The sequence below is a fragment of the Vipera berus genome, assembly GCF_964194415.1.
Source record: "Vipera berus genome assembly, chromosome: 6".
In the NCBI taxonomy this organism is placed as follows: domain Eukaryota; kingdom Metazoa; phylum Chordata; class Lepidosauria; order Squamata; family Viperidae; genus Vipera; species Vipera berus.
In genome coordinates this window covers 11,361,285-11,386,631 of record NC_138208.1, presented here as the reverse complement: position 1 = coordinate 11,386,631, position 25,347 = coordinate 11,361,285, and the positions used below count along the sequence as shown (strand labels likewise).

The 25,347-nt window shown below is 40.1% G+C and overlaps 1 protein-coding gene across 1 annotated transcript in view; it reads right to left on the bottom strand.

Annotated features, from left to right (window-relative positions):
- The window catches only part of SEMA3D (semaphorin 3D), a 137,298-nt gene that overhangs the window by 7,039 nt on the left and 104,912 nt on the right, over positions 1 to 25,347 (bottom strand). The window contains exons 12-17 of the mRNA XM_081331001.1: positions 19,443 to 19,665; positions 12,848 to 12,936; positions 11,230 to 11,271; positions 9,521 to 9,678; positions 8,878 to 8,942; positions 6,748 to 6,887 (exon numbers count right to left, since the gene is read on the bottom strand). Coding sequence (XP_081187127.1) covers positions 6,748 to 6,887; positions 8,878 to 8,942; positions 9,521 to 9,678; positions 11,230 to 11,271; positions 12,848 to 12,936; positions 19,443 to 19,665 — 717 coding nt within the window. The remainder of the gene's footprint in view (positions 1 to 6,747; positions 6,888 to 8,877; positions 8,943 to 9,520; positions 9,679 to 11,229; positions 11,272 to 12,847; positions 12,937 to 19,442; positions 19,666 to 25,347) is intronic.

Below are 25,347 nucleotides of genomic sequence, written 5' to 3'. Positions count from 1 at the left end.
ATGGAACGTGAGAACTACCATCATTCATTAAATCTTGTATCCTTTTTACTGCATGAATTAGAGTCACTTAATAATTAGGCCCTACAGGTTATTCTAAAGGGCTAACATTCCGATTGGCTAAAGGGCTAACATTCCGATTGGCTGGTACTTTTAATGCTTGAAATTCTGCCATTGAGCATCATTTTACTACGATGATGAACAGACCTGATTCTTATTGAATCAGTATATAAAAGCTCTTTTTTAGACCCCCTCTAGGGGTAGATCTCCAAGTATCCATCCCAGGGATTCTGTGCAAATAGCAACATCAACTGAAAAGTTGATTTATTTATTTTTTTGTTCACCTGCTCTAAAGCTAAAAGATTTTGGTTAAGAATACATACATGGTTAGAGAAAATGATGAAAAAAACATATAGAGTTTAAGCCAGAATTATTATTATTAGGCATAATTGTAGGAAATGATGAGAAAGAGTGTGTATATATCTAATTTTGCATATATTAACTGCAGCAAGAATTGTATTCGCTCAATATTGGAAAAATGAAGATTTACCAACGGAGGAAGTGTTAATTAAAAAAAAAAATAGAGTGTGCAGGAACGGATAGATTGATGTTGAAAATGAAAGAGAAAGAAGACTCTACTGTATTTTAGAACATGGGATACTTTTTATCATTGGCTGGAAAAACGAGGTAGAGAGAAAGGAACTTAATATGTATTTATATATACTGTGTATTTATATATACTTCGAGATCCTGAGCTTTGACTTCGGATTCCTTCTCTCTTGTTCTAAAACTAATACTTTCCAGATGGACTGAGCTTATCATTATTATTTTATTTTCCTTTTTACAATGAATAGCTGGGGATTGTGAGAATTGGGATTCATTCTGAGATAACAAGATGCCTAGATGGTCTGTTTATCATTGTAGTGATTTTTTTTTTAACTCCAGAACTTATTTTCTCCAGGTCTCTGTGCTGGTTGGTAATTTGATAGAACTATTTTTAACTGATAAAGCAAATACCGTATACATACAGAATATTGTATCTGTTTTCCTTATAAGGAAACCGTGAGTTGTATTCAAGTTTTAGGTTTTTAGAAATACATGTCAAGAACATAAGAGAACCTGGATTTGGCGTCTGTCTGTCATCTACCATCTTCAATAGAATGAAAAAAAAAAGACTCCTCTATCCTTATCACACCTTGAACAGCAGTTCAACATTTCTGTCTTTCTTCTATCCTCAGGCCTCTGGAGTTTCATAAACAGCAGGCATTTCATTTCTTGCTACCAGATCTTCAATCTTTCATTCAGATGCTTAATTTATAACAGGATTGGTGGAACTACATATACTAAAAAAAGTTTTTGATTAAATTCCAAACAGGGGGAAAAAAACAGGGCACCCAAAGCAACTGTAGAAAGATATACATTAAACAAACATTGTGGCTGGTAGATCAGATTCCGTGATAACTAGGGCTGTGCAAAATTTTGAGGAGATGCAGCCTTAACAAAAGCTGCTACTCAGACTCAAATCTTCACTCTTAATGAAGTAAAAGAGAGGTATTAACTGACACCACCTCCCACGGTTCCAACAACGGCAAAAGGTCCTGCCTATGCCAAGAAATCCCTGCCAGTCTTCTGTCCAGCCAAAAGAAGCAGATGTTCAAAGCTTCTTCCAGCTGCAGAAATTCCTGGGGAAGTCTTTGAGCCATCTAATCTTGAGTCAAACTGTGCTGCTTATGTGGCATACACCGTCTGTCCATAGCAAAGCCAAACCACCTTGCGCTGGCCAAGAAGGACATTCACTTAAGAGTATCCATGTTTCATAGAGCTGCGGACTATTTTGAAGTCTGTATAATCTATGCCTAACGAACACAGTGGTTTTGTTGAACTTGGCTCTAAAAATGTGAAAATTTAAAGCATGCTTAGGCCTGAGCTCAGTTCTACACATGAGCCAATGTGGTAGCATGATTAGTGTTGGATGAAGATGAGGCTGACCTAGGTCAAGGCCACTCTTAGCTTTGGAAACTCATAGTGGGGGGAACATGGCCCAGACATCTTAAGGTACCAGCCTTATGATGGAGGACAATCTTCAGAAACTATTGAGGTGAACGAGCCCACTTTTAAATTTAGAATCCTCCCCATGTAGCTGCAAGAGAAATATCTTTTACAAAACAGAAGATCTGGGAATGCAAGTATTCTGGGTGGAGGTCAGTAAAATTTGGTTCCACTGAAACCAGTGTCAAAAGTCAGCCATGATCTGGGATTTTCCATTCTGAAAGACCCCATCAATAAATTGGCTCTAAAAATTGATTTCCTAACATCACCCCAATCCTCTGTTTTGGCCACAGTGTTGTTCTGATGTTCCATCTAGGTGACCCTTGATTGATGGAGTATTGACATCATGTCTTCTTGCCCTTGAGAAATGTCTTGTTGTCTATACTTGTGCTGACAATGGCTGATCATCTCTTGATTTTAAATTCCACTGATGTTAATCAATCATCTTCATTTTGATAGCAATGACATATGGACTCCTGTACTTTTCCAAGCTTTGACTCATATTAATGACTGCACTATCTATTTAGAGCCATCCCTTCTTTCCATACAAATAAAATAACTATTTAAGGGGATTGCATGTTAAGGAAGAAAGTGCTAAGAGAGTGTTTTTAAAAAAGACAGCAACATATTAAAACTGCACACAGGGCTGGCAACATCACTTGCCTTTGTCAATGGTTTATTGGAAACGACTCCTGTCTTTCTACTCCTACAACATGGAATCACTTTGTCTCCAATTATTGGAAAAACTTCAGGATTTTATTTATTGTCTAACCATTATGTTCACTTTTGGGATACATCTGAGAATTAAAATTATTGTCTAATTATTATAGAATAGTTATCTCTTACTTTTTTTGAATTTTTCTCTGGAGCACTGCTGAACTTTATAAAGAAAGCAATCAGAATATTACCTCCATTCTCATACCTATTTGGGGGTAAAATGCTAAAAAGGGTCATTGTGTGGAAATGTCAAAACAGGATGTACACATTTCCCTTTTATTTTATTTTCTGAATTTCATAAACTGGTGAAGAAATGAGCCAGAATGAAATTATGTATAAATATTTGTCCTAAGTCAAAAATAACCCAAACAACAGATAAATCTGTCCTTTCCTAACAATAATATAAATAGGTAACAATTTTACAGCAACGTACGTAACTAGAACATTGTCAGTTTAGGACTAGAGAGAACAACCTCAAATCTCCTTAGGTAACCACTGACAACCTCAGTCTATTTCACCTTAGAGGGGGGAAAGTACAGATATAATACAGATGCCATTTTGCATTCGTTGGAGAAAAAGAGAAAATAGAACCTCAATGAGTAATAAAAAGGGACGCGGTGACTCAGTGGGTTAGGATGCTGAGCTTGTCGATCAGAAGGTCGGCAGTTTGGCGGGTCGAATCCCGAGTGCCGCATAGCAGAGTGAGCTCCTGTTACTCGTCCCAGCTTCTGCCAACCTAGCAGTTCGAAAGCATGTAAAAAATGCAAGTAGAAAAATAGGGACCACTACGGTGGGAAGATAATAGCGTTCCGTGCGCCTTTGGTGTCTAGTCATGCCGGCCACATGACCACGGAGACGTCCTCGGACAAGCGCTGGCTCTTCGGCTTTGAAACGGAGATGAGCACCGGCCCCTAGAGTTAGAAATGACTAGCACGCATGTGCAGGGGAACCTTTACTTTTACTAAGTAATAAAAGAAGCCTGGTTTAATATTATTATTCCCACATTTTAAATGAAATATAGAAAGATTTTGAGATGAGGAGTTGCCAAAGGCTGCCTGGAGAGTTAATGGCAGAAATGACATCTGAATAAAGAAGTTCTTAATTCATAGCCTTAGCTTCCAAACCATTAAATTTTTCACCTTAAATCTTCTTATTAGCATTAATTCATAAGACAGTCTAATTAACCAAGATTCAAACGTGGCTGGTGTCCAGGTTGTTAAGTCAAGGCATCTTTTACACATTCTGGACATTTATCAAAACAAAGAGCCAAACGAAGGAAGAATGTTTATGTTTCCTATTTATTGGATCCTTTTCCTATTATTATGTACAATCTCCTTTCTAGTCTTCCTAAACCATATGCCAACATGTGCCTGTGACTTCAGCTAGTTCCATGTTTCAACTATGTGCTGATGTTCATATTGATTTGGGTTCTTTTGCCCAAAATCTGCAGACATGCTGCTCACTGACATCACAACTCATCTGTTGATTGGTTGTCATTATGTCTTCAACCACAGGGGTTGATTGCTGATAGCAATAGCACTAGCACTTAGACTTATGTATTGCTTCATGTCCTTTACAGCCCTCTCTAAGTGGTTTACTAATGCCAACCTATTGCCACCAACAATCTGGACCCTCCTTTTACCCATCTTGGAAGGATACAAGTCTGAGTCAACTTTGAGCTGGTCAGGATCGAACGCCTGGCTGTGGACAGAGTCAGCCTGCAATAATGCATCCTAACATTCTGCCACCAGAGATGATGACAATGACTTATGAGTGCTACGGAAGCGTGACATGGAACACTCACACAAGCAAAGTTATCTCTGCTAACATTGTGCGTGCATGGTTACTTTGTGGTTGAATCCACAGAAAGAGGTGGCCATATCCACTAGGGTGAGGAAACAATTCATGGGAGTACTAATTACGCACGCTCCATATTCTAAAATATTCGGTGTCCCTCAAACATCAGGGGATCCTAAATTATACTGCACTTCTGAGCTAGGACATTTTATCACTTTTGCAATTTTCCCGTGGCATTTTGCTCCTTCTTATTCTTGTGTGTTCTTTCTGTTTAATTTTGTCTATTTTTGAACCATTTTAATAGTTTTTTTCATCACCTGTGGAAGGTAGCTTTGAGGTACAACAGAACAACAATCGACAGATATAAAATTGTGCACAGTGGAAACACCGTCCAATTGATACTGAGTTTCCTGTGATTATTCAGGCAACCAACGGGGGGCGGGGGGAAGAAGTCACAAAAGAAGAATAAGGAAAAACAAGATTATGTAAGTTAGCGTTTTAGGTGTATGGCTTGTTAGATTTCTCTGAAAGTATACATGTTATTTTATTTATTTTATTAATAAAATTTATACAGCAGCTTATCTCATGGGAAATGGCTCTCTTGGCAGGATACAACAATCCAATAAAACAATAAATATAAAACAATTGTTTTTATATTGATGGCACACGTGGCAGTTTGGTAAAACTGAATCTTGGGGCAAATTGGACTTGGGGCTGTAACTTAATGTAATTAAGTTAAGTTAAATTAAGTAACTTAATGTAACTTAAACTACGTCTAACGTTTCTTAAAAGTGGCAAACGATCTTTGCCAAGAAACTGAGTTGAACTCAAAGCTTAGGTGTCTTTATATTTCACCGCAGAAAGGAAATTTATGATGATTAAATAAATGGATTCATTTGATTCTCAGTTGATTCCAGCTTCATGAACACATGATGATACCTTAATTATATATATACCGTATATAAAACTCAGGACAGCTTACAAGCTTAGCATCTTCCCCCCCCCACACACACTGATGCCTGAATGACATGGTGAAAGCAACCGGATCACTGGAGATCCTGTTTACTTCCACACCCAGCTCTGCCTGGAAATGACACTCCAAATGACACTCCAGCCCTGACCCTACAGGGCCAAAGGGCTGTTAAGCCGAGCTGGAAGTTGCCCTTTCTTTCCTCTTAGGAAAGCAGATTTTGCACCCTGATGAGCTACACGGAGCTCTTTACTTCTGGAGTGAGGCACAGAAGGTCTGGGGAAATGTTACTGCACATGAATTCCAGGAACAGCACGTCACTTGCTAAATGTGATTCACCTGGAAGTGCTGGGATTGGGACTGATAGTATGATGCAAACGGAAAAGCTACAACCCCTTACTGCTTTTGGAGGAAAGAAAAAAAGTTGAAAAGAGGTACAGAGAAAAGAAAAGTTTAATAAAATGAAAGAAATTGGGCTGTGACCAACTTATTTCTGACCGAATAAGCACATCTATCTATTTTTATAATTTCATAGATCCATCCATAGATCCACAGATCCACAGATCTATCTGTCTGTCTGTCTATCATCATATGTGGACAGAATCTATCTGTCTGTCTGTCTATCTATCGTATGTGGACAGTGTCTGTCTGTTTGTCTGTCTACCATCATATGTGGACAGTGTCTGTTTGTCTGTCTATCATCATATGTGGACAGAATCTGTCTGTCTGTCAGTCTATCTATCATATGTGGACAGTGTCTGTTTGTCTGTCTATCATCAAATGTGGACAGAATCTATCTGTCTGTCTTTCTGTCTATCTATCATTATATATGGACAGTATCTGTCTGTCTGTCTATCATCATATGTGGACTGTCTGTCTGTCTCTCTCTCTCTCCATCTATCTATATCTATCTATCATCATACTATGTGGACAGTCTGTCTGTCTGTCTGTCTGTCTCTCTCTCTCTCTCTCTCTCCAGCAGGGGTGTTAAATTGCCGGCCCGTGGGCCGTGCCCACCCCAGCTCTGGCAATGTGAAAAAAGTCACGATACGTCGCAACACGTCACATGACGTAGCGAGTTGACACCCGGGATCTACGGTATTTATTTTATGAGCTAAATCAGTTATGCTGAATCTAATATTGACACATTCTATCAGCTCCATTTCTTTTCACCAATGCGTACGGAGTTTTCTCTCTTGAGGGAAAGCCAGCCTCACCTCTTCCCGGTGCTCTTCTCCAGAACGCTGAATAAACCACCTAATGGAAGCTTGCTGTGACTTTGGGACACATTCCAGAAACGTTGAGTTAAATTCAATGCCAAAAATCACCTTTTCATCACTGGTTTCATGACTAATGCCTGGAAAGCAAACACAGGAAAGGGGATTAACCCTGCCCTGATTTATTAAAGAATGGGGAAACATGACTGATGTGGAGCAGATGGCAGAACGGCACCTAAGCTCTTAAAGAAAACAAATGGTTTGGAATGGCACATAGACATTCAAATTAATGCCAGCCATTTATAACAATGCCATTCATCTTTGATTTGGTCACTTCCTGTCATCTCCATCACTGTGAAAGAAGAATTCAATCTATGATTCTTTCGTTCTGAAATTGCTTTCAATGAGGCTTAAGCCAAGGAAGTCAAGTCTCTAATTCATGTAAGTCTTTAATTCATTATTCCTGGGCTAACCTATGAACTGGAACCCAATTATTATTTTTCATTATTGTATTTTCCAATTCATGGAATGCAGATCACCACTACCCCCAGACAAAAATGCATATATTGACACCCCCCCCCCCAGAATAAGAGAAAACTAAATGTTCTGGGAAAGCGGTCACATTAGAGAGAGGGAAAAAAATGTGAATTCATGGAAAGACCTTTTGGGTTGTATATAAATATCCCCCAAATCATTTGGATATTCAGAGCATTCCAAAGTACTGGAATAATTCTACTATGAAGATATTCACACTGTTTTGGGAGCAATTTGAATACCTTCAAATTGAATATTTTCAAAGATAGGAGAGAAACAATGGACACAATGAACTGACACTTTTGTGGTATGGGGAAAATAAATGGAGTTGGGTGCAACAGGAAACTTAAAAAAAATGTCCTCCATTTTTCCCTAGCTACTAGAGACAGGCTCACATGCTGGAAATTAAACCGTTTCCAAGATTTATTTTGTGTCATCCCCATCAGCCTACATCATTGCCTTGTTATAAGAGAAATAAAATCTATTCCTTCAGGAAATTTTGATTTCTTCTCTGGGACAGCTCTTCTCCCCACAGACCAAAAGCACAGAAACTCTCATTTTCCTTAACGCTGACCGCACTCAGGCCCTGCACATTTCTTTTGATTTGCATACACAACAGGATTAATATGAAAACAACTGTGCAGTAATTGAAACCCTGAATTAAATACTGATTTTTAAGGAAAAATAATACTGTTTTGCTTCAGTGGTTTTACCCAAACCCCCCCACCCACTCCTCTAAGAAAGGAAAATAAATATTCTGAACTGAACATTTTAAATTTTATGTTATGTTGTTACAGAAATTTCAGCTTAACCACAGGGCTGACTATAGATAATGCATATTGCAAGACCTTTTGCCAGGGAGCAAGTTAGTCTGGCAAAAGCATGAACAGCTATATCTGTGGGAAGACAGTAAGCTGTTGATGAAAAGGAGATTGCTTAATTAGTAGGGAAGAATTAGAAGAAATCCTGGATTACTTGCTAATTGGAACTAAGATTTCAGATTTTGGTCCAAGAGTTGCTGTGTCAAAATAGATAAGAAAATGTCTTCATTACTGTAAGTCTGTAAGTCTTCTTACATTCTTATAGACACATTTTTTTTTCCATTTGGGTTTCAGAACAATTTTTTTTTCATCTCTTGATGGCTGCTGTTGATAGCTAAATAGTAAGTTGCAATACTGAGAAAGAATAACAATACACCAGCCACTCTTGGTTATGGAATACTGGCGCCAATTTATACATTGAGAGCTTCTTCACCGGAGACAAATTCCTTGTGCATCCAGTCACTTGGCCAATAAAGAATTCTACTCCACTCCACTCCACTCCACTCCACTCCACTCTACTCTCTATTCTCTATTGTATATTCTATATTCTCTCCTATCCTATCCTATCTTACCCTACCCTACAGAACGGACAGCCTCAAGAGTCAAGAATACAATTCTCAACATCCAGAACAGACCAAGGTATCCCTTTGAGACACATGAGTTTTTAAGACAAAACAACAAAAAAACCAGCCATCACCTACGGTTGGATTAAGGTTGCCAGCTTCTCAATTGAAATGCCAAATGTTGGAAACACGAACACCAATTCAACACTTACTGTCTTCAACATCCCAGCACTGGGTAATTGGGTCTCCATATTTCACATCTTGCCTCCTTGCACGCCTAAAAAATGAACAAATAAGTTGCCAAAATGGCATTTAAGATGGAATTCTTGTTTCCATCTGACAAGGCTGGTATGTACATTATATTTCAGGAAGGCAGTTCATGGACTGAGCCAAAGTAGGGAGATTCACTGAATGTGCATGCTGGGGACGGGAATAAGATGCGAATAATGACCCTGAAGAAGATTATAAAGCACTGGGTATTTTAAGATCTTTCAACCTGTCTTGTCCCCATTCCAACTTTCTTGTCTCCTCAATCCCAGGACTACTTTCAAGCAAAGAAAGAGTTGCCAAGAGATCTTGCCATGACACCTGAGATTTAATCAAATGAGTAATCAAAAACTACCCTTTCCATCTAATTGCTAAGGCTTCAGAGATATTCTATTCTAATGTGAATAGGAAACTACAGACCATGCAGAGAACTTAGTAGGGAAAATTATAGCAGACATCAATGGAGAAAGAGGGAAGGAGGTTGCCTCAGATCCCAATATACCCCTCAGGATGTGTGCCTAATATTGACTGAGGTTCAAGGAACAAGCGACCATTAGGTATAATAGTTCAGATGGGCAGATTCCTTACCTTTTTGAAGTCGGGGTGTATCTGGAACAGGAATTTCCATCCCAAGCGCAATAGGGGTCTCTGGCAAGGCAGCAATCAGCACATGCCTTCCCATATGTATGACATCTGTGCAAGGAAAGCTGAGCCAGTCCATCTCTGGAACCAATGTACAATTGTTGCTACAAATCAAACAAGGCAAACAAATGAGAAACAACTTCACATTGCTTTATAGCATTAAAGTACTTTTTTTTTAAAAAAAACTGTTATTATAGAAATGCCTTCATGTCCATCAGTATTACTGTTTAAAGAGCAGGGAACAGAATCCATGAAATGGTCCCTTTCCACATAGTTAAATGAACTGGCTTTAACTAGGTTTATGGGCTCACAATCATTTTGTGATAAAGATAAGCAGAAAACCCTGTTATTTTTTTAGAGACATTTTAAGTCACTCTTTTGCTGCATCTCACCTGTTTAACATCATGGCATCACTTCCAATTATTTAGATTTGGCTTCAAGTCTGCTTTGAAAATCCAGGGGCAATAACATAGTAAAAAAAAAAAAACCTGACAGCAATCTAACGAAGCTACACACAGAGACACAAACTGATTAAGTAGGAAACTCCTGAACACTTTGTATTCTAATTCATGAACATGAGTCCCAAAAAGGATTTAGGTAACCCAAACCTTCTTTTCACGGCTCTTTAAGTGTGGAAATTCAAGGTCTATAGACTTCAACTCCCAGCATGCTGGCTGGGGAATTCTGGGAGTTGAAGTCCATACATCTTAAAATGGCTAAAGAACCTTGCTTTAAATATTGACAGAGGCAGTTCCCTGTAACCTTGACATGACCAAGTCTAGAGAGATGAAAACAGTCGATCCAGTTGAAGATGGAACCTTAATGAATGAATGAACCTTTATTGTCAAAGTTGTTGTTGTTGTTGTTAACTGCAAAGTCCTGTCCGACCCATCGCGACCCTATGGACAATGTTCCTCCAGGCCTTCCTGTCCTCTACCATCTTCTGGAGTCCATTTAGGCTCACGCCTACTGCTTCAGTGACTCCATCCAGCCACCTCATTCTCTGTTGTCCCGTTCTTCTCTTGCCCTCAACCTTTCCCAGCATTAGGCTCTTCTCCAGTGAGTCCTTCCTTCTCATTAGGTGGCCAAAGTATTGGAGTTTTAGCTTTAGGATCTGGCCTTCTAAAGAGCAGTCAGGGTTGATCTCCTCTAGGACTGACTGGTTTGATCGCCTTGCAGTCCAAGGGACTCGCAGGAGTCTTCTCCAGCACCATAGTTCAAAGGCACTTAGCCTTTTTTATGGTCCAACTTTCACTGCCATACATTGCAACTAGGAAGACCATAGCCTTGCTGAAGCCACTCAGATTAACTTCTGAATGAACATTGGGGGATTTGCATAACACAATTACTGATAATGATATATCAGTGTGACAAATAGCTTCTGCACAAAAGCTATCAACTAGAAAGAATCAAACTAATATATATGCAACATCTTCTTCCCTCTTTTACTGTTTTTCTTTAATATGCAATGAATATAGCGTGTTCATGTGGAATGTGGAAATGGATTTGAAATCAAAAGGAGCAATTTGACAGGAAGGACCGGAAAGGGTAAGATTGGCGGGGAGGGGGGGGGCGGAACAAGCAAATATTAAATCATAAAATATTACACACAGGCTTTTAAAAAAGCCACTTATCTAGTGTTATTTACAAATTACCTGCTTTGGAGACATCTCCATGGTCAGAATAGGTGATGGATGCTGCAAAGCAGATGAAAAAATGTCAGTGAAGACAGAGTCAACATCACTTGCATTTATCTGGAGGAAAAGATGTTATCAAGGAAAGGACATGTGTATCAAGAACACAGATTTGTATCTGAACCTTTTTGAGAAGCCAGTTCTGTTCAGATCTAACCTGGAATATCAGATTGGAATTCCAGGCTTATGTAATCTTGTAAATGAAGGTGGTTTAATGGGGATAACACCCAGTGCAGTCTTGAGTGTTAGAAGTTGCTTCCTGGATTTGAATTTTCCATAACCAAGAATTCTTCCTGAGAGATTTCAGGAAGAACATTTTAATTGAACTGAACAATCTTTGGGTGGTCAAATAAATCTTTTCTTCAAGTAAGCTATGTGGATTACAATATTCCTTGTGTGAGGAAATTCCTCTCCTTTGTCGATTGCATGTTCTTGGAAATACCTACATTGAATTAAATAACTCTCAGATGGATTAATAAAAATATATAGAACCTACAGTAATTTTTCCCCTGTATTTTTTCTGTAAGAAAAAAAAAGAAACGAAATCCATAAAGTAGAGGAACATCTGTTGAGCCAACAGCTCTTTTTGGTATTAAATCTAATATTACAAATATGCAACAAATTGGTACATGCTTAATAATCCCAGCTAACTTGGCAGCTGATTGGTGATCCCAGATATTTTTGACGTGATATAGTTATAATTGGTGCCTGTGGCAGCCAAATTGTGATATAGGAAAGTTTTAAACAAGAATCATCTAATTAACATCAAAAGCATACAGGGAAATTAATTTCGTGGTTTTTTAAAAAAGTTTTCCTTTCTGAAATGATTATTTTGCAATAATAGCTCATCGTATCTGAACACCCTGAAGGTGTTCATGAAGGCCACAAGTGAGCTTGTCTGGAAGAAGACTTAATTCTGGGGGGTGGGGTGGGGGTTGTACCATTAATGCATGCAACAATATCACGAACATCTCATTACCTCATTGACCTTGGCAACAGAGCTGCTTAATTAGCAGCCTGGAGGAAATGTCATGATTTGGAATAAGGGCACAGCACTCCAGCAAGTAAGTTTGCTAAGATGATCAAAATGGTTTGCCTATCCTTGAAATGACTGCAGACTTTTACTCCACCAGGATTTGTCTCAAATTTCACACTTCATGCTTTTTTTTCTCCTCTTTAATACCCCCCCTCAAAAAAAATGTATTTATGTTGCTGTTATTAAAGTCTTTCCTCTGGCCCAAAATATATCTTAGCCAACCAGAGTCATTGGATATGAGGTGGACGGCAAATAAATTTCATAACAAAATTAAAAATAAAAACAAATATCTTGTGGTTTTTCTTTCCCCTCTAGTGCAGAGGTCCCCAACCTTTTGGGCACCAGGAACCGGTTCTGTGGAGAGAGGTTTTTTTCGCAGACTGGAGTGTGTGTGGTTTTGTGTGCTGCCTACATCTTGCAGATGGGGCTTTGCTTGTTTGTGCCGACCGGTTGCCGGCATGCCATGGCCTGGTACTGGTCCACGGACCAGGGGTTGGGGAGCCCTGCTCTAATGTAAAAGATAGTTCACTTTTGGAGACCTACCTTGAATATTTGTAGTTCTTCCAGGATCACCTCTTCCATGTCCCATTTTTCTTTGGCGATGCTCAAAACTTTCAGCACTGTGCCTATATCTGAAATTGAAAGGATCCCACTGAAAAAAGCTATCGAGATGCTTCCCCACTCTGCAAAACTGTTCATTTATCAACACTTTCATGTAAACAGAAGCCTTGCATTTTCATTCTTCTCCCAGCACTTTTTAAGCTAAATCCATATCATATAAATATCCCTTTCCCCCCCTTCTCTGATCACGGCTTGCTTGCTGTTTAATGCCAAGGAGAGGACACGTTATAAAGCCAATGAGTAAATCTAATTTGTTGCTTGCATACAGCCACAGCCTGTAGTTACGGATCCTGTCAAGGAAGACCTTTATCCAAGTGATAGTTGTTGGTCTTGTGTTAAGTGGCAGGATTTATTATTATTATTATTTGTGGTTGTGAGCTGCCTAGGAAGACCACATGAGATAGGTGGCCATATAAGTTATTTAAATAAAATGAAGGATAAGAGATTTTAGTCATGGCTGTACTGTAAAGGTAAACAAGTTCACATTTCATACACACACACATGTATACACACACACACACACACACACACACACACATTCTTAATAATTTTAAAAATACGAAGCCCAGGCATATTTACTTAAAGTATAAAATCTTCGAACACCCGGGATGGATAAAAAACAAGTCGTTTATTGCTAAAAGTTCATAATAAGCAATAAAAAGTAACCATTTAAAGCATATCTATCTAATCTATATATATTATTGTCCATGAAATCTCTCTCTCTCTTGATAGTCCAGCATTTTGATATCCTGCAGATGCTGGGAGCTAGACAGAAAGAGTGTTAGCATGCATTCATGTGATCCCAAGTTAGTTATCAATTGAATTAGTTCTCGGCAACTCATTTTATGTAAGGATGTGTGGGAAGGACCTCAAGAAAGGAGAGGATGAGAAGCTGCCTAGGGGAGGATCAGAGAGCAACCTACAACTGCTTAATAGGCAAAGAAATAAAGTTCGGAAGGAGCCGACCTAACATATCAGACTATTAAAAGTAACGGTGGGAGATTTGTAATTCTCAGACTTGCAATATTCTGCTAATGTAGCCCGGCAATAAAATAGAATTAGCTCATCTGCTCATGGTTTTCTGTCTTGTTTATTTGGGAGGGCTGACATTTTATCACCATCTTATTCTCCTACATGTGGAAGAAATTGATAAATGATCATATATAGTCCCCCCCACAAATGTTATAAAGATGACTGTAAGCAAACTTTTCAGTTATAAATGTTGTAAAGATGGCTGTAAGCATGTGCAGTCTTCAGAGCTCATACAGGTTTCCGCCACGCACAAGGCCTGGACTAAGCACTAGAAACTTTTCCTGATCATTAAAATAAAATAAAATCAATCCAGTGTGCTTTTCATGCACCCCAAAAGCCCTCCAGGTACATTGTCAATGGATTATGCAAACGAGCAACCAGCAACAATGCCAATTCCCCTGCAACCCAATTGTGAATTATTTCCTATATTTCCCCTCTCCTGCATTGTGTGCGCATGGAACTTTTCATATGGCAGTGATTGAACAAACAAAAGATCCTGAAATTAAGTAACTGAAGACCAAAGTTAAGGGAAAGAAAACCATCTTTCAACTTAGCGGTACTGCAGACATTGCTTCAAGCTTCTCCTTTGATTACACTGACTGCCTCGTATGCTAATTTGACTCAATTTAAACCTCATGATGAAGGTAATTATACCGTTAGTATTAATCTTTGTTATGAGAAGAATGATTGAGAGATAAATAGTTTCCAGTAAACTGACCACATTCAATTTCCTACTTTGGTCAAATTCCTTCCAAAGTGCTAAAATTTCGTGCAGTATCGCTTAATCTGAAAGAGGGGAAGACGACTCTTGTATGAATAAACCAACTTCTGAACGTTGAAAAAAATAAGCTGAGTCTGATCTATCCACCACATTTTCAAGATGAAGGGAAGGTTTGGTTACATGCAGTCTGAGGAAATGTGGAAAAGGTGAGCTTGTAAATCAAGGGCCATCTTTACAAAGTAGCCCTGTAATCAAGCTCAGTTCTTGAAGCTACATGGTACCGTGGCGTTGCAGAAGACCGTTTGCATTTTGAGGAGTGTGGTGACATCTTTTGATTTCTCCTTCATATTACAAAGATTCCAGAAGTTTCAATTTCAATCAGAATAGAGCTGGAAGGGACCTTGGAGGTCTTCTAGTCCAATCCACAGCAAAAGTAGGTGTTGTGATTCAGGGTCAGCCTGTGGGTTCGGCAGTTGGGTCGGACGACTCAGAGGAGGAGGGGGGTGTTGAAGACCTTGCTGAGGGGGTTGAAGATCTTGCTGATGAGAGCCCTCAGCCAGGCCCCTCCCACTTGGTCACCACGGAGACCCAGCTGTGTGAGCCTGACAGTGTGGATGAAGATGACCCACACCTGGCCCTGTTCAAGGACGCCCGACGCAGGAGGCCGTCAATTAGGAGTAAACAGAGGAAGGCAATGGGGCTCCTTGGAAAGAGGCAGAGAGAAGCCACGCCCTGAACTCTATATAAAGGGAATGTGTGGGAGGGCTGGTTTGCTGAAGGCAACCGCTTAGATAGTTCCTGTTTCTTAAAGCTCCTGTTTCTTGGTTTGTCTTGTTCCATTTGTTTTTGTAGCAATAAATTTGGCAGGCGTAATTCCAGCCTCTTGCCTTCTTGTAAAAGGGGTTGTCCCTGCCTTTTATGCAGGGCCGGTAGCAAGCTGATACAGAACAGTAGGAGAATCTATACCATTTAAGACAAGTGGCTGTTCAGTCTCTTCTTAAAAGCCTCCAGTGATGAAGCACCTACGACTTATGGAGGGAAGCTGTTTCACTGGTTAATTGTCCTCACTGTTAGGAGAACTTCTCCTTAGTTCTAGGTTGATTCTTTCGTTGATTAGTTTCCATCCATTGTTTCTGGTCTTGCCTTCTGGTGCTTTGGAAATTAAGTTGACCCCCTCTTCTTTGTGGCAGCCCCTCAAATACTGGAATGCTGCTGTCATGTCCCACCTAGTCTTTCTTTTCCCTAGACTGGCCAAACCCAATTCCTGCAACTGTTCTTCATACGTTTTTGTCTCCAGGCCCTTAATCATCTTAGTTGCTCTTCTTTGCACTTTTTCCAAATCTCCACATCTTTTTTGTTATGTGATGACCAAAACTGGATGCAGCACTTCAGGTCTGGTCTTACTAAGGATTTATAAAGCAGTACTAACAACTTCGTGTGATTTTGATTCTGTGCCTCCGTTTATACATCCAAGGACTGTATTAGCTTTTTTGGATTGCTGCAGCGCACTGCTGGCTCATAGGACTCCAAGATCCCTCTCACAGCTACTGTTTTTAAGTCAGGTTTCACCTAATCTATACTTGTACCTTTGTTTTTTTCCTGCCTAGGTGTAAAATCTTGCTTTTCTCCACACTGTAAAGAAGGGATAGGGCCCACTGCACAAGTCTGTCAAGAACTTTTTGGATCCTGAGCTTGTCTTCTGGGGTGTTGGCTATTCCTGCCAGTTTAGTGTCATCTGCAAATTTGATGAGTTCTCCTTCTATTCTCACACCTAAGTCATTTATGAAGATATTGAAGAGTACTGGGCCTAAGATGGAACCGTGTGGTGCTCCACTGCTTAGAGTTCATTCTGAGTTATGATAATATCTAAGTTGTTTATTTTTCACTCTTGCTTGATAAATAAAGAGAAGGGAGGAATCTTCACACACTATAGGAGGACCTCAAGATCATTTAAGCTGGTACCTGCTTATCTGTATGTATATTTCCCGGGGTCTTGTTTACATTTCAGGGTTCTGACAGTTTGCCTGAGAAACAGATACACCATCCAGCCAAATTCAGGCCCTGCTACCTTGGTACCATGGAAACAAGGTCATAAGGTTTTGGTGTCAGGTTTTCCTAAGACCCTGGTGTTGCCCTTTGAGCTGTGAGCTTCCACAAACACCTAGGGTGCTGTGAGTCTTGGCCATTTTGGCATCTCTCCACTGGGCCTCCCAAAAGCAGATCTAAGATTGGTTATCACCTCACATGGTGCTTTTGTGTTTCTGTTTCAATCTGTCTGCTAAAATTAATAATGTGTTATTAACATGTAATATGTTAATACGGAAGAGCTCTGCCACTGCTTTCTTCTAAGGTGCCTTTTAAACTTTCCAATCCTGGAATTTCCTCAAGAAAAAACCACCCCAGTGATAACCACGTCTCAGACTGGATAGCTTTCTTTGAAATTGACCCTGATTAGCTGGGTGCTGCCATTAGAGCGAAACGTGATCAGCTTTCTTAAAAGCGGGAGTGGAAAAAAAATCCCTCCACGTTCCTGATGGGTGCGCAGCTGCTCCACCGAACCACCTTGTTCACAAATTACAAAAACCTACCTGGATTTTACAAATTCTCAAATGACTCTGGCCACCCAGACTGAACCCCAGTTTTTTGGTCCCTTGAAGGTGGCATTTTCAGTAAGCAATCAAGGAATGTGACTAACTCCCCTTGTGGATGATGAATGCTAGCGAAAACTTCTAGCAGAGTTTGATGCTGGAGTCAGAAGGGCTTTCTACCCAGCCCTCTGTCAGAGATACCGTCCCTTGGATTCCTGCCCAGAGCACAGGGTGGCCGGACAGGCCAATGGCCTTCTCCAGCTTTAGCATTGTTATGTATTGGGCTTGTGGTATTACACCACGTGCGTTGCTGGAGGAGCTAACGGCTCTCCAGCAACCCAGACAGGCCGTCTCCGGTCCTGCAATTGGTCAGCCCCAGGCGGCAAGTGTGGGTTCAAACCTCTTGGCTGCCACCTAGGGGCTAGGCTATATATTGTGGCTGGGTGCGGCCCAAGCCCCAGTACACTTCCAGCAAGAATAAAAGAATGAGTTTCCCTGTACTCCATCTTGTGTCATCATTCCTGCTCACCAGAGCCCACGACTTAACAAGCATTATATGACTGTCTCAGCCCTTCCCCCCTCCCCCCCCGCCAGCTCCTGCTGTCTACTTCTTCCCTTCCAGTTGCTTAGCCCTGATTGTCTGACAACATTTACAAAATGGTCACAGATTGGAACAGATATTCACAACCACTCACCTGTTATTTGCAACTGGCGGATAAACATTAAAGGGTATCTACTACATCTTGGGGGGGGGGAAACCCCACGTATGTTTCATGCCCATTAAGAATCTTGAAATGGATGAAACATTATGTATCCACTTCAAGGTTCTGATAAATAAGCTTTTCTAAACATTATGCAATTTGAATTAGTGGATAATTTACAACAGATCTTCAGAAGCCTCTACCTGCTGTGCTTATTTCTAATATTTTTGTTTATCTATGAAGTTCTTACGTTTGGAGTCTTTTATTTCTCTAATAAACAAAAAAGAATTCAGAGTCAAATTGTCATTGCAATTTGGTGGGTGAGACTAGGCTAAAAATGGGGGGGGGGGTGTATTCACTTTGCAACCTTATTAATTGAGTGCTTGTTTCAGATTTCTTTCAAAACCAACCGCAAAAACATGTTGTTCAGTCTTTCATGCTATTATGTTTAATTGCTGAGAAAACTGCCATAGGTTGATTTAGTAGGGAGCAAGTTTTTTTTAGTTTCTTAACATGTTAAAAGAATCTTATTTTTCCATAGTCTAGATTAGTCTTCTCTGCTAAAACTCTGGACTGCCACCTACTGACTATTTTAAACTTGCAGACATCTATTATAATGAAGAGCAAGACAGAATAGTTAGAGCCAGTTCAAAGAGGCCTGGTGCAAAAATAATGCTCAGCTACAAATACCTTTAACCTTAGTTTGTCTTAACCCTGATTCAGAGAAAGTCTTAGTTTCTCTCATTTAGCAATTCTTTTCCATTAGAGGAACCAGGATATCAATTGTAGCTTTTCACAATTTTCCTCCATACCCAAATTAGCTTTTTTTCTAGCTCTGACGAATGTATGGGCCTAAAAGTCCCTATTAAAAGTTGTGTGTGTGTATGTGTGTGTGTGTGTGTGTGTGTGTGTATTTTCTGTAATGTAATTCTAACACAACATTTTTCTTTGCTGTAAGAATACTTTACATTCCAATGGAATAGTGATGTAGAACATACAAAATGGGTAAATTAGGATCAACAAAGCTGTTTTATATGAGTTTCCCATTATATTGGAGGGGAAAAAAAACAACCTAGCCAAACCAGCTTGTCACTTTGCAAGTTAAAAAAAAAAACTAGAGGAATCTTCACTCTTTGTGCAGTATGGAAATGCAACCTTTTGCAAGTTGCTCAGAAGCCAAGCCTTTCTGATGTTGAGAAGTAAAAATCAATAAATAAGCAAACAACAGTGACAATCTGCTTCCCTCTGAAAATATATGTTGTGTTGTCATGAGGACCAGAATCTGTCTGTACCTTTAGATATTGCATGCTGCAATTGCTCTGCTCTGGTTATCCTATCGCTTATTATTAAGTGATGAATCTATCTCTTTTGTTTCAGGGTTCAGTCAATCCCAAACAAGCCTTTGGGGAAATTAGATATAAAGTTTGTCTTTTAATAATTTGGAAGTCGCACACGTCTCTTTGTCCTAAACTTACCTGTTCCTAGAAACATGACGTCATACTGGCCGTCTTCAGCTGTGACACGATCCACCACGATCTGAGTCAGCCGGTAGTCCACGTTGATCTGAGTGAAGACTGGGGCACGACTCGCTGGGTGGGCCGCCCTGTGCATCAGGGGGTGGCGCTTGATGAAGCTGATGACATCGTCGGGGAAATCCCTGGTGGATTTGACCAAGGGATCGTAGGTTTTGCTCGGACACTGACGGAGACGAGAAAGAAGAGGCAATCTCTTTTAGCGCGGAAGGCGTTTATGATCCTGGCTAGTTGCGAGGAGCAAAGATAAGGGGCCTGAATGTTGTCAGCCTTCTGGCCATCCATGCTGGTTTGCTCCAGCACTACAGTTAATCCTCGACTTACAATTCTTCATTTAGTGACCAATCAACATCACTAAAAAAAGTGACTTATGACCCTTTTTCACACCTACGGCCATTGCAGCCATCCCCCATGGGCATGAGATCAACATTCAGCTGTTGGCAACGGGTTCATATTTATGATGGTTGCCATGCCCCTTCTGACAAGCAAAGTCAGTGGGGAAGCCAGATTCACTTAACAAGTGTATGACTAACTTAACAACTGCAGTGAACCATTTAACACAGGGGTCTTCAAACTTGGCCCTTTTATGACTTGTGGACTTCAACTCCCAGAATTCCTCAGTCAGGTATGCTGGCTGAGGAATTCTGGGAGTTGAAGTCCAAAAGTCATAAAAGGGCCAAGTTTGAAGATCTCTGATTTAACAACTGTGGCATGAAAGGTCAAAACATGGGGCACATTCGCTTAACAAATGTTTCACTTAACAACAGAAATTTGGGGGCCGATTGCGGTCGTAAATCAAGGATTGCTTGTGTTATGACCATCCCCACATTCTCAGGAGTCCCAGTTTCAGGGGAGAAGGGGAAAGAGAAATGAATGGATAAAAAAAAGGGGGGAAAGAAGTAGGAAACCTAGAGAGTTAAACATGCTACAAGTGAGAGGACCACTGGAGCAGAACTTCAGTCTCTGCTAAATTCAAAATCTTCATTGCTAAGTGTATTTGGTCCTGTTCTCCAGTCATTTCAGGTTTCTTCAGTTATGTCTGAAGATATCCAGTCTATTCACACAACCTGCATCTTGTTTGCCGATCTCCTAAAGCAGTCATGGCGAACCTTTTAGAGACCGAGTGCCCCAAACTGCAACCCAAAACCCACTTATGTATCATTGGGTGCTGGGTGGGCGTGGCCCTTTGGGTGGGTGTGGCCCATTGGGTGGGCGTGGCTGCAGTGGTAACGGCAGACTGGGTGGGACCAAAAAGTTCAATCAATTCCAACTTTGCGAGAACTTCCCCCCCCGCGAGAAGTTGAAATTGGCGGTGGAGGCCTAAAGCGAAAAGGTTTTATAAAGCCCAGCTGAAGGCCTAGGATTGGGGTGACGGCGCGTGTGCCCACAGAGAGGGCTCGGCGTGCCACCTGTGGCACCCGTGCCATAGGTTCGCCACCACGGTCCTAAAGAGTTCAAGAACACACACACAACAGAAAAGCTTCTGCAGTTTAACTGCCATCATTTGGGAATCTGTCCTGCTCGTGAGAAATAATTTGCATCTAAAGCTGAAAAGTTAAATTGCTTTAGTTGCTGTTAGTACACAAAATATTAAAATAGTCTCTCTCATGTGAAAATGCCTAGCTCTTAACAGTGGTAAAAGATATTCTTGGCTTCATCTTCTGAAAAGATGTCATATTTTACTCTCTGATACTGTCAGGGGGAAAAACAGATTCTGAGGCTGTCAGGAACTAAAAGCCTTGGATTAATATCTAAATTCCTATTCTTGTAGTCAGCACCAGAGGGATAAAGAACTGGCTGATTCATCCAGGCTCACTTTTCAGCTATGGCACTGTCTTATCCAGGGACTTTCAAAGAGTTACTCTGGCATTGCCAATAGCAAACATTTAATTTCATGTAGCTGAAAAATTTAGTCAAAGCAAATGCCCAGATGTCTTCATTAACTATTTTTCAATAGTTAATAAATACCGCCCTCTTCTGGTTGCTATTAGAAAAGCACTTGGATCCTGATGAACTGTATTCAAAAAGATTTATATGCACAATAAGTCTATTAATGTCTAAAAACCTTACAAATGCTTTTGTTACAGCCTCCAGTGTGGCTACTGCCTTGGAAAATAATGCAGAATCAAAACATCTATAGACATGTTTTCTTAAATCCTGATATTTAGATTTCTCACATAACATTGGACTATTACAGATGCCTTGCAGAGATGGTGTGACCAAATTAGACTATTACTAAATAAATTGTCCACCCTCAAGAAATGAGCAATGACAATCTGTCAGAATGGACTAAGGAAAGATTGGTTTCCCTGGCCCCGATTCCTATTCTGGATCAAGGTCACCATACACCACGTGCTATTGATTGTGAGTGCAAGGTCACATCAGAATATTAAAAGCATTAATAGCAAAAACAATAGCAATTAGAGTTATACACCACTTCACAGTGCTTTAAAACCCTCTCTAAGCAGTTTGCAGAGTCATCAAATTGCCTCCAACAATCTGGCTCCTCATTTTACCAACCTTGGAAGTATGGAAGGCTGAGTCAACCTTGAACTGGTCAGGATCAAACTCCTGGCAGTGGGCAGACTCAGCCTGCAATGCTGAATTCTAACCACTGTGCCACCACGACTCTTAATTAATCCAATAGCTTTTTTGTGCAGTTTGGAGAGTGTGCATGTGTGACAGGTAGGAGGGATGACATTTTTCGTTTAACATTGCTCTGGTTTTCGGAATCCTAATACAATACTCCAACCAGAAACTCTACACCAGTTTGATGAGGAGGACCATGACTTTAAGGCAGTGTTTCTCAATCTTGGCAGCTTTAAGATGGGTGGACTTCAACTCCCAGAATTCCCCACCCAGGTCCACCCATCTTGAAAGCAAAATCAGATGGTAGGCTTGCTTATCTGTGGTCCCAATGGATATTAATACTCCATTATCTTCTCATATTAAATGGATAATACCCATGTTTTCTCCCAAGGGGAACAATTACATACAAGAAGCCTCTTCTTACATGAAGCAGATGGACAATTTATAAAAAGTAGACGGTGCTCTTTGGAGTTGATGGATTCACAATTTTGACACAGATCTTTTAAGCAAGTCCAAGTGGCAATCATCCTGTGTACATTTGCTCCAGGGCCAAATACACCACGTGGCATATCTATTATGCTTAAATGCAGGGGGGAGAAAATGGTGGTTTTGGGACGTGCTTGAGCACTTAAGGTTTGGCATTGCTTAGAGAACATGATACATGCTGAAACTATCCAAAAAAACTGGATTGAATCTTCTGAGTTGTTTGTGTCCATTTTTTTAAATACCCCAAATTGTTGCCTAATGGTACTTAGGTAATTTTAGGCAGCACACCACTTGCTTAAGTCCAGGCAACTGATTTGAACTGTGGGAAGTCAGGAACATTTTTTTCTGATAGGGACTGGAAAATCAGATTAAGTTCTAATAGCTGCAACAACTGTCAAACACAGTGTTTCTCAACCTCAGCCACTTTAAGACGTCCCAGTTGAAGTCCAGACGTCTTAAAAGTTGCTGAGGTTGAGAAACCCTGGTCTACCAGTTTGGCCCTACATACACCCAACCTTAAAACCCAAGGGAAAACAAGCAGTTTACCCTTTCTTATTCGTTTTCTTTGTTTATTGAGAGAGATGAACACATTTCTGTACAAAGAAGCCATTATGTTCTCCAGACCCAGAGTTCATCAGATTAACTGTTGAAAATAGATCAAACTATCCTCACATTAAATGAATCTGGTCCTATTCATACACTTGTAGGGTTAAGCTAAATGGTCTCTCTCTCTGTGACGGTTCAAGTGGAGTATTTCATGTCTTCTGAACACTGTTTCTTAGGGGAATATCGTCTCCTTCACAGTTCTCTAACATGATCTAAAATGTTGCTCCAGGTTGCCAACATGGAAAGCCAGAAAAAAAATTCCCATTTTGATTATGCTACAGCTTCCATTTGGATCCTGTCCTAGTAAAACCCAGTGAAGTGTGACAGTGTCCAGTGCTATTATTTTAAAACTGAAACTTCTGCAAACAAGCCTTTACATAGGCCTTCCATACTCAGAGAATGGAAAGTATGTTCTATTTGGAATAACAAATACCCAGAAATCATAAAGTAGAGCAGTTCAGAAGACAAGGAGGAGGAATGTGTGCATTTATAAACATTTAACTGTCCTCAAAAAAAGACTATTCCTGGTTATTATGTATCTATCACCTTGTGGTAAGAGGAGAGTCCAACTGAATTTTATAAATAAATAAAAAGAAATACATTGCCAAGAGCAATTTAGTTTCTTTAACAAAGCAGAACAAAAGTTAAGAACTCTGTAGAGCAGAATGTTTAACCTCACAGTGGACACGGCTGAGCCTATTACAGAACAGCTGTGAAATAAAATAAACATTTCAACAACCTTAATTAATGCAAGCAATTGGGGTTTGGAAGGGAAGCTGCATTTTAGAAGGCTATGGACCTGTTCACAACCTAGGAGGCATGTGTATACTAGAGACAATAAAAGGCTTCTAAGAGGGACTTCCGGTTTGCCATCGCGGTTGCTGTTGCCGCTGGGGGGCAAGTTCCGTCTTCCTCCTTTGGTTTCGTTCTGCTGGGGGACCCTGAAAAGGGTCGAAAGTCACCCAGTGGGGGCAACAAGCAAGGAGGGGACAGGGGCAGCCCTCCAAACCTGCAGAGGAAAGACCGGCCATAGCAATATGGCTCTTCACTAAGCTGTAGACAGCCGAAGTCAAACTTACCACCAGGCACTTGTAAAGCAGCGTGGATGAGACTGGGTGAGATCCAATCTTCTCTCTAAGATCCTAAGTATTTTTCTTCCTGTAAAAGCTTCCCAAAGTATCTTTCCCCCTGTGAGGAGAGAGGGAAGGGAATTTCTATCCCACCCTGTAAGAACAGCGGCGACTGACTACCCAGGGGAGTTAAAGCACTAAAAGAATAACTTTAATCTAATTGGATTTATATGTTTCTGAAACCTGGGGACCAACGGTTTTCTTATTTTCACCGAAGACCTTTGTTTTTATCTATAAAAAAGAAATAAAACTGGAAAAAGGACTAAAAATTTTGGACTTAAAAATCCTTAAGCAGCATCGGTGACATCTTGTGGTAAAGCTTGGTATTACAACTTGTTATGCCTAAAGGAGATTGAAGCCCAGATTAGAGATAAGACTATTTTAACTTTGATCAACACCACCTGTGAGGAGTTCAGCTGTAAAGAGAACTTCTGGATGGCATGGCTGGCCTCCTTGAACTATGAATGTAAACCTTTATTGATTTTTAGAGGTGTATGTGGGGAATTGCCTTCCTACTTTTTTTTTAATCTGAGGAATATTGGTCATTATTTGAGATGATTAAATACCTTGGATTATAAAATCTGACTTGACAAACAACCTTTACTATAAACATGTGAAATAGAGGTCCCATACCCAGCTATAAAATTATTTTCATCATCTGATTTCAAAGTCCTCAACTTAACGTACCATTAAGAGAAGATGGATGAAGACCAGGAAAAGATTCTTTCCATGTTGAAAGCAATACATGAAACCATCCTTTCAGCTTGTGATGAAATAAGATGTTACAGAAAAGAACAAGATGTCAGCTTAGATATGCAAACCCAAATTACGACTACAACTAAAGAACTAACAATGCAGAAGGTAACAGAAGAAGTGAAACAATCAAATACTAAGACAGAGGACTCAATTGACCAACAAATACAGTCAATGGAATATCCAGAAAAGGGACTGACAACACTGAAAATGGAAAGACTTTCTATATAAATCAGAAGAAATTTGAGGAGCAAGAAGAACAGACTGAATGGAAGATAAACATA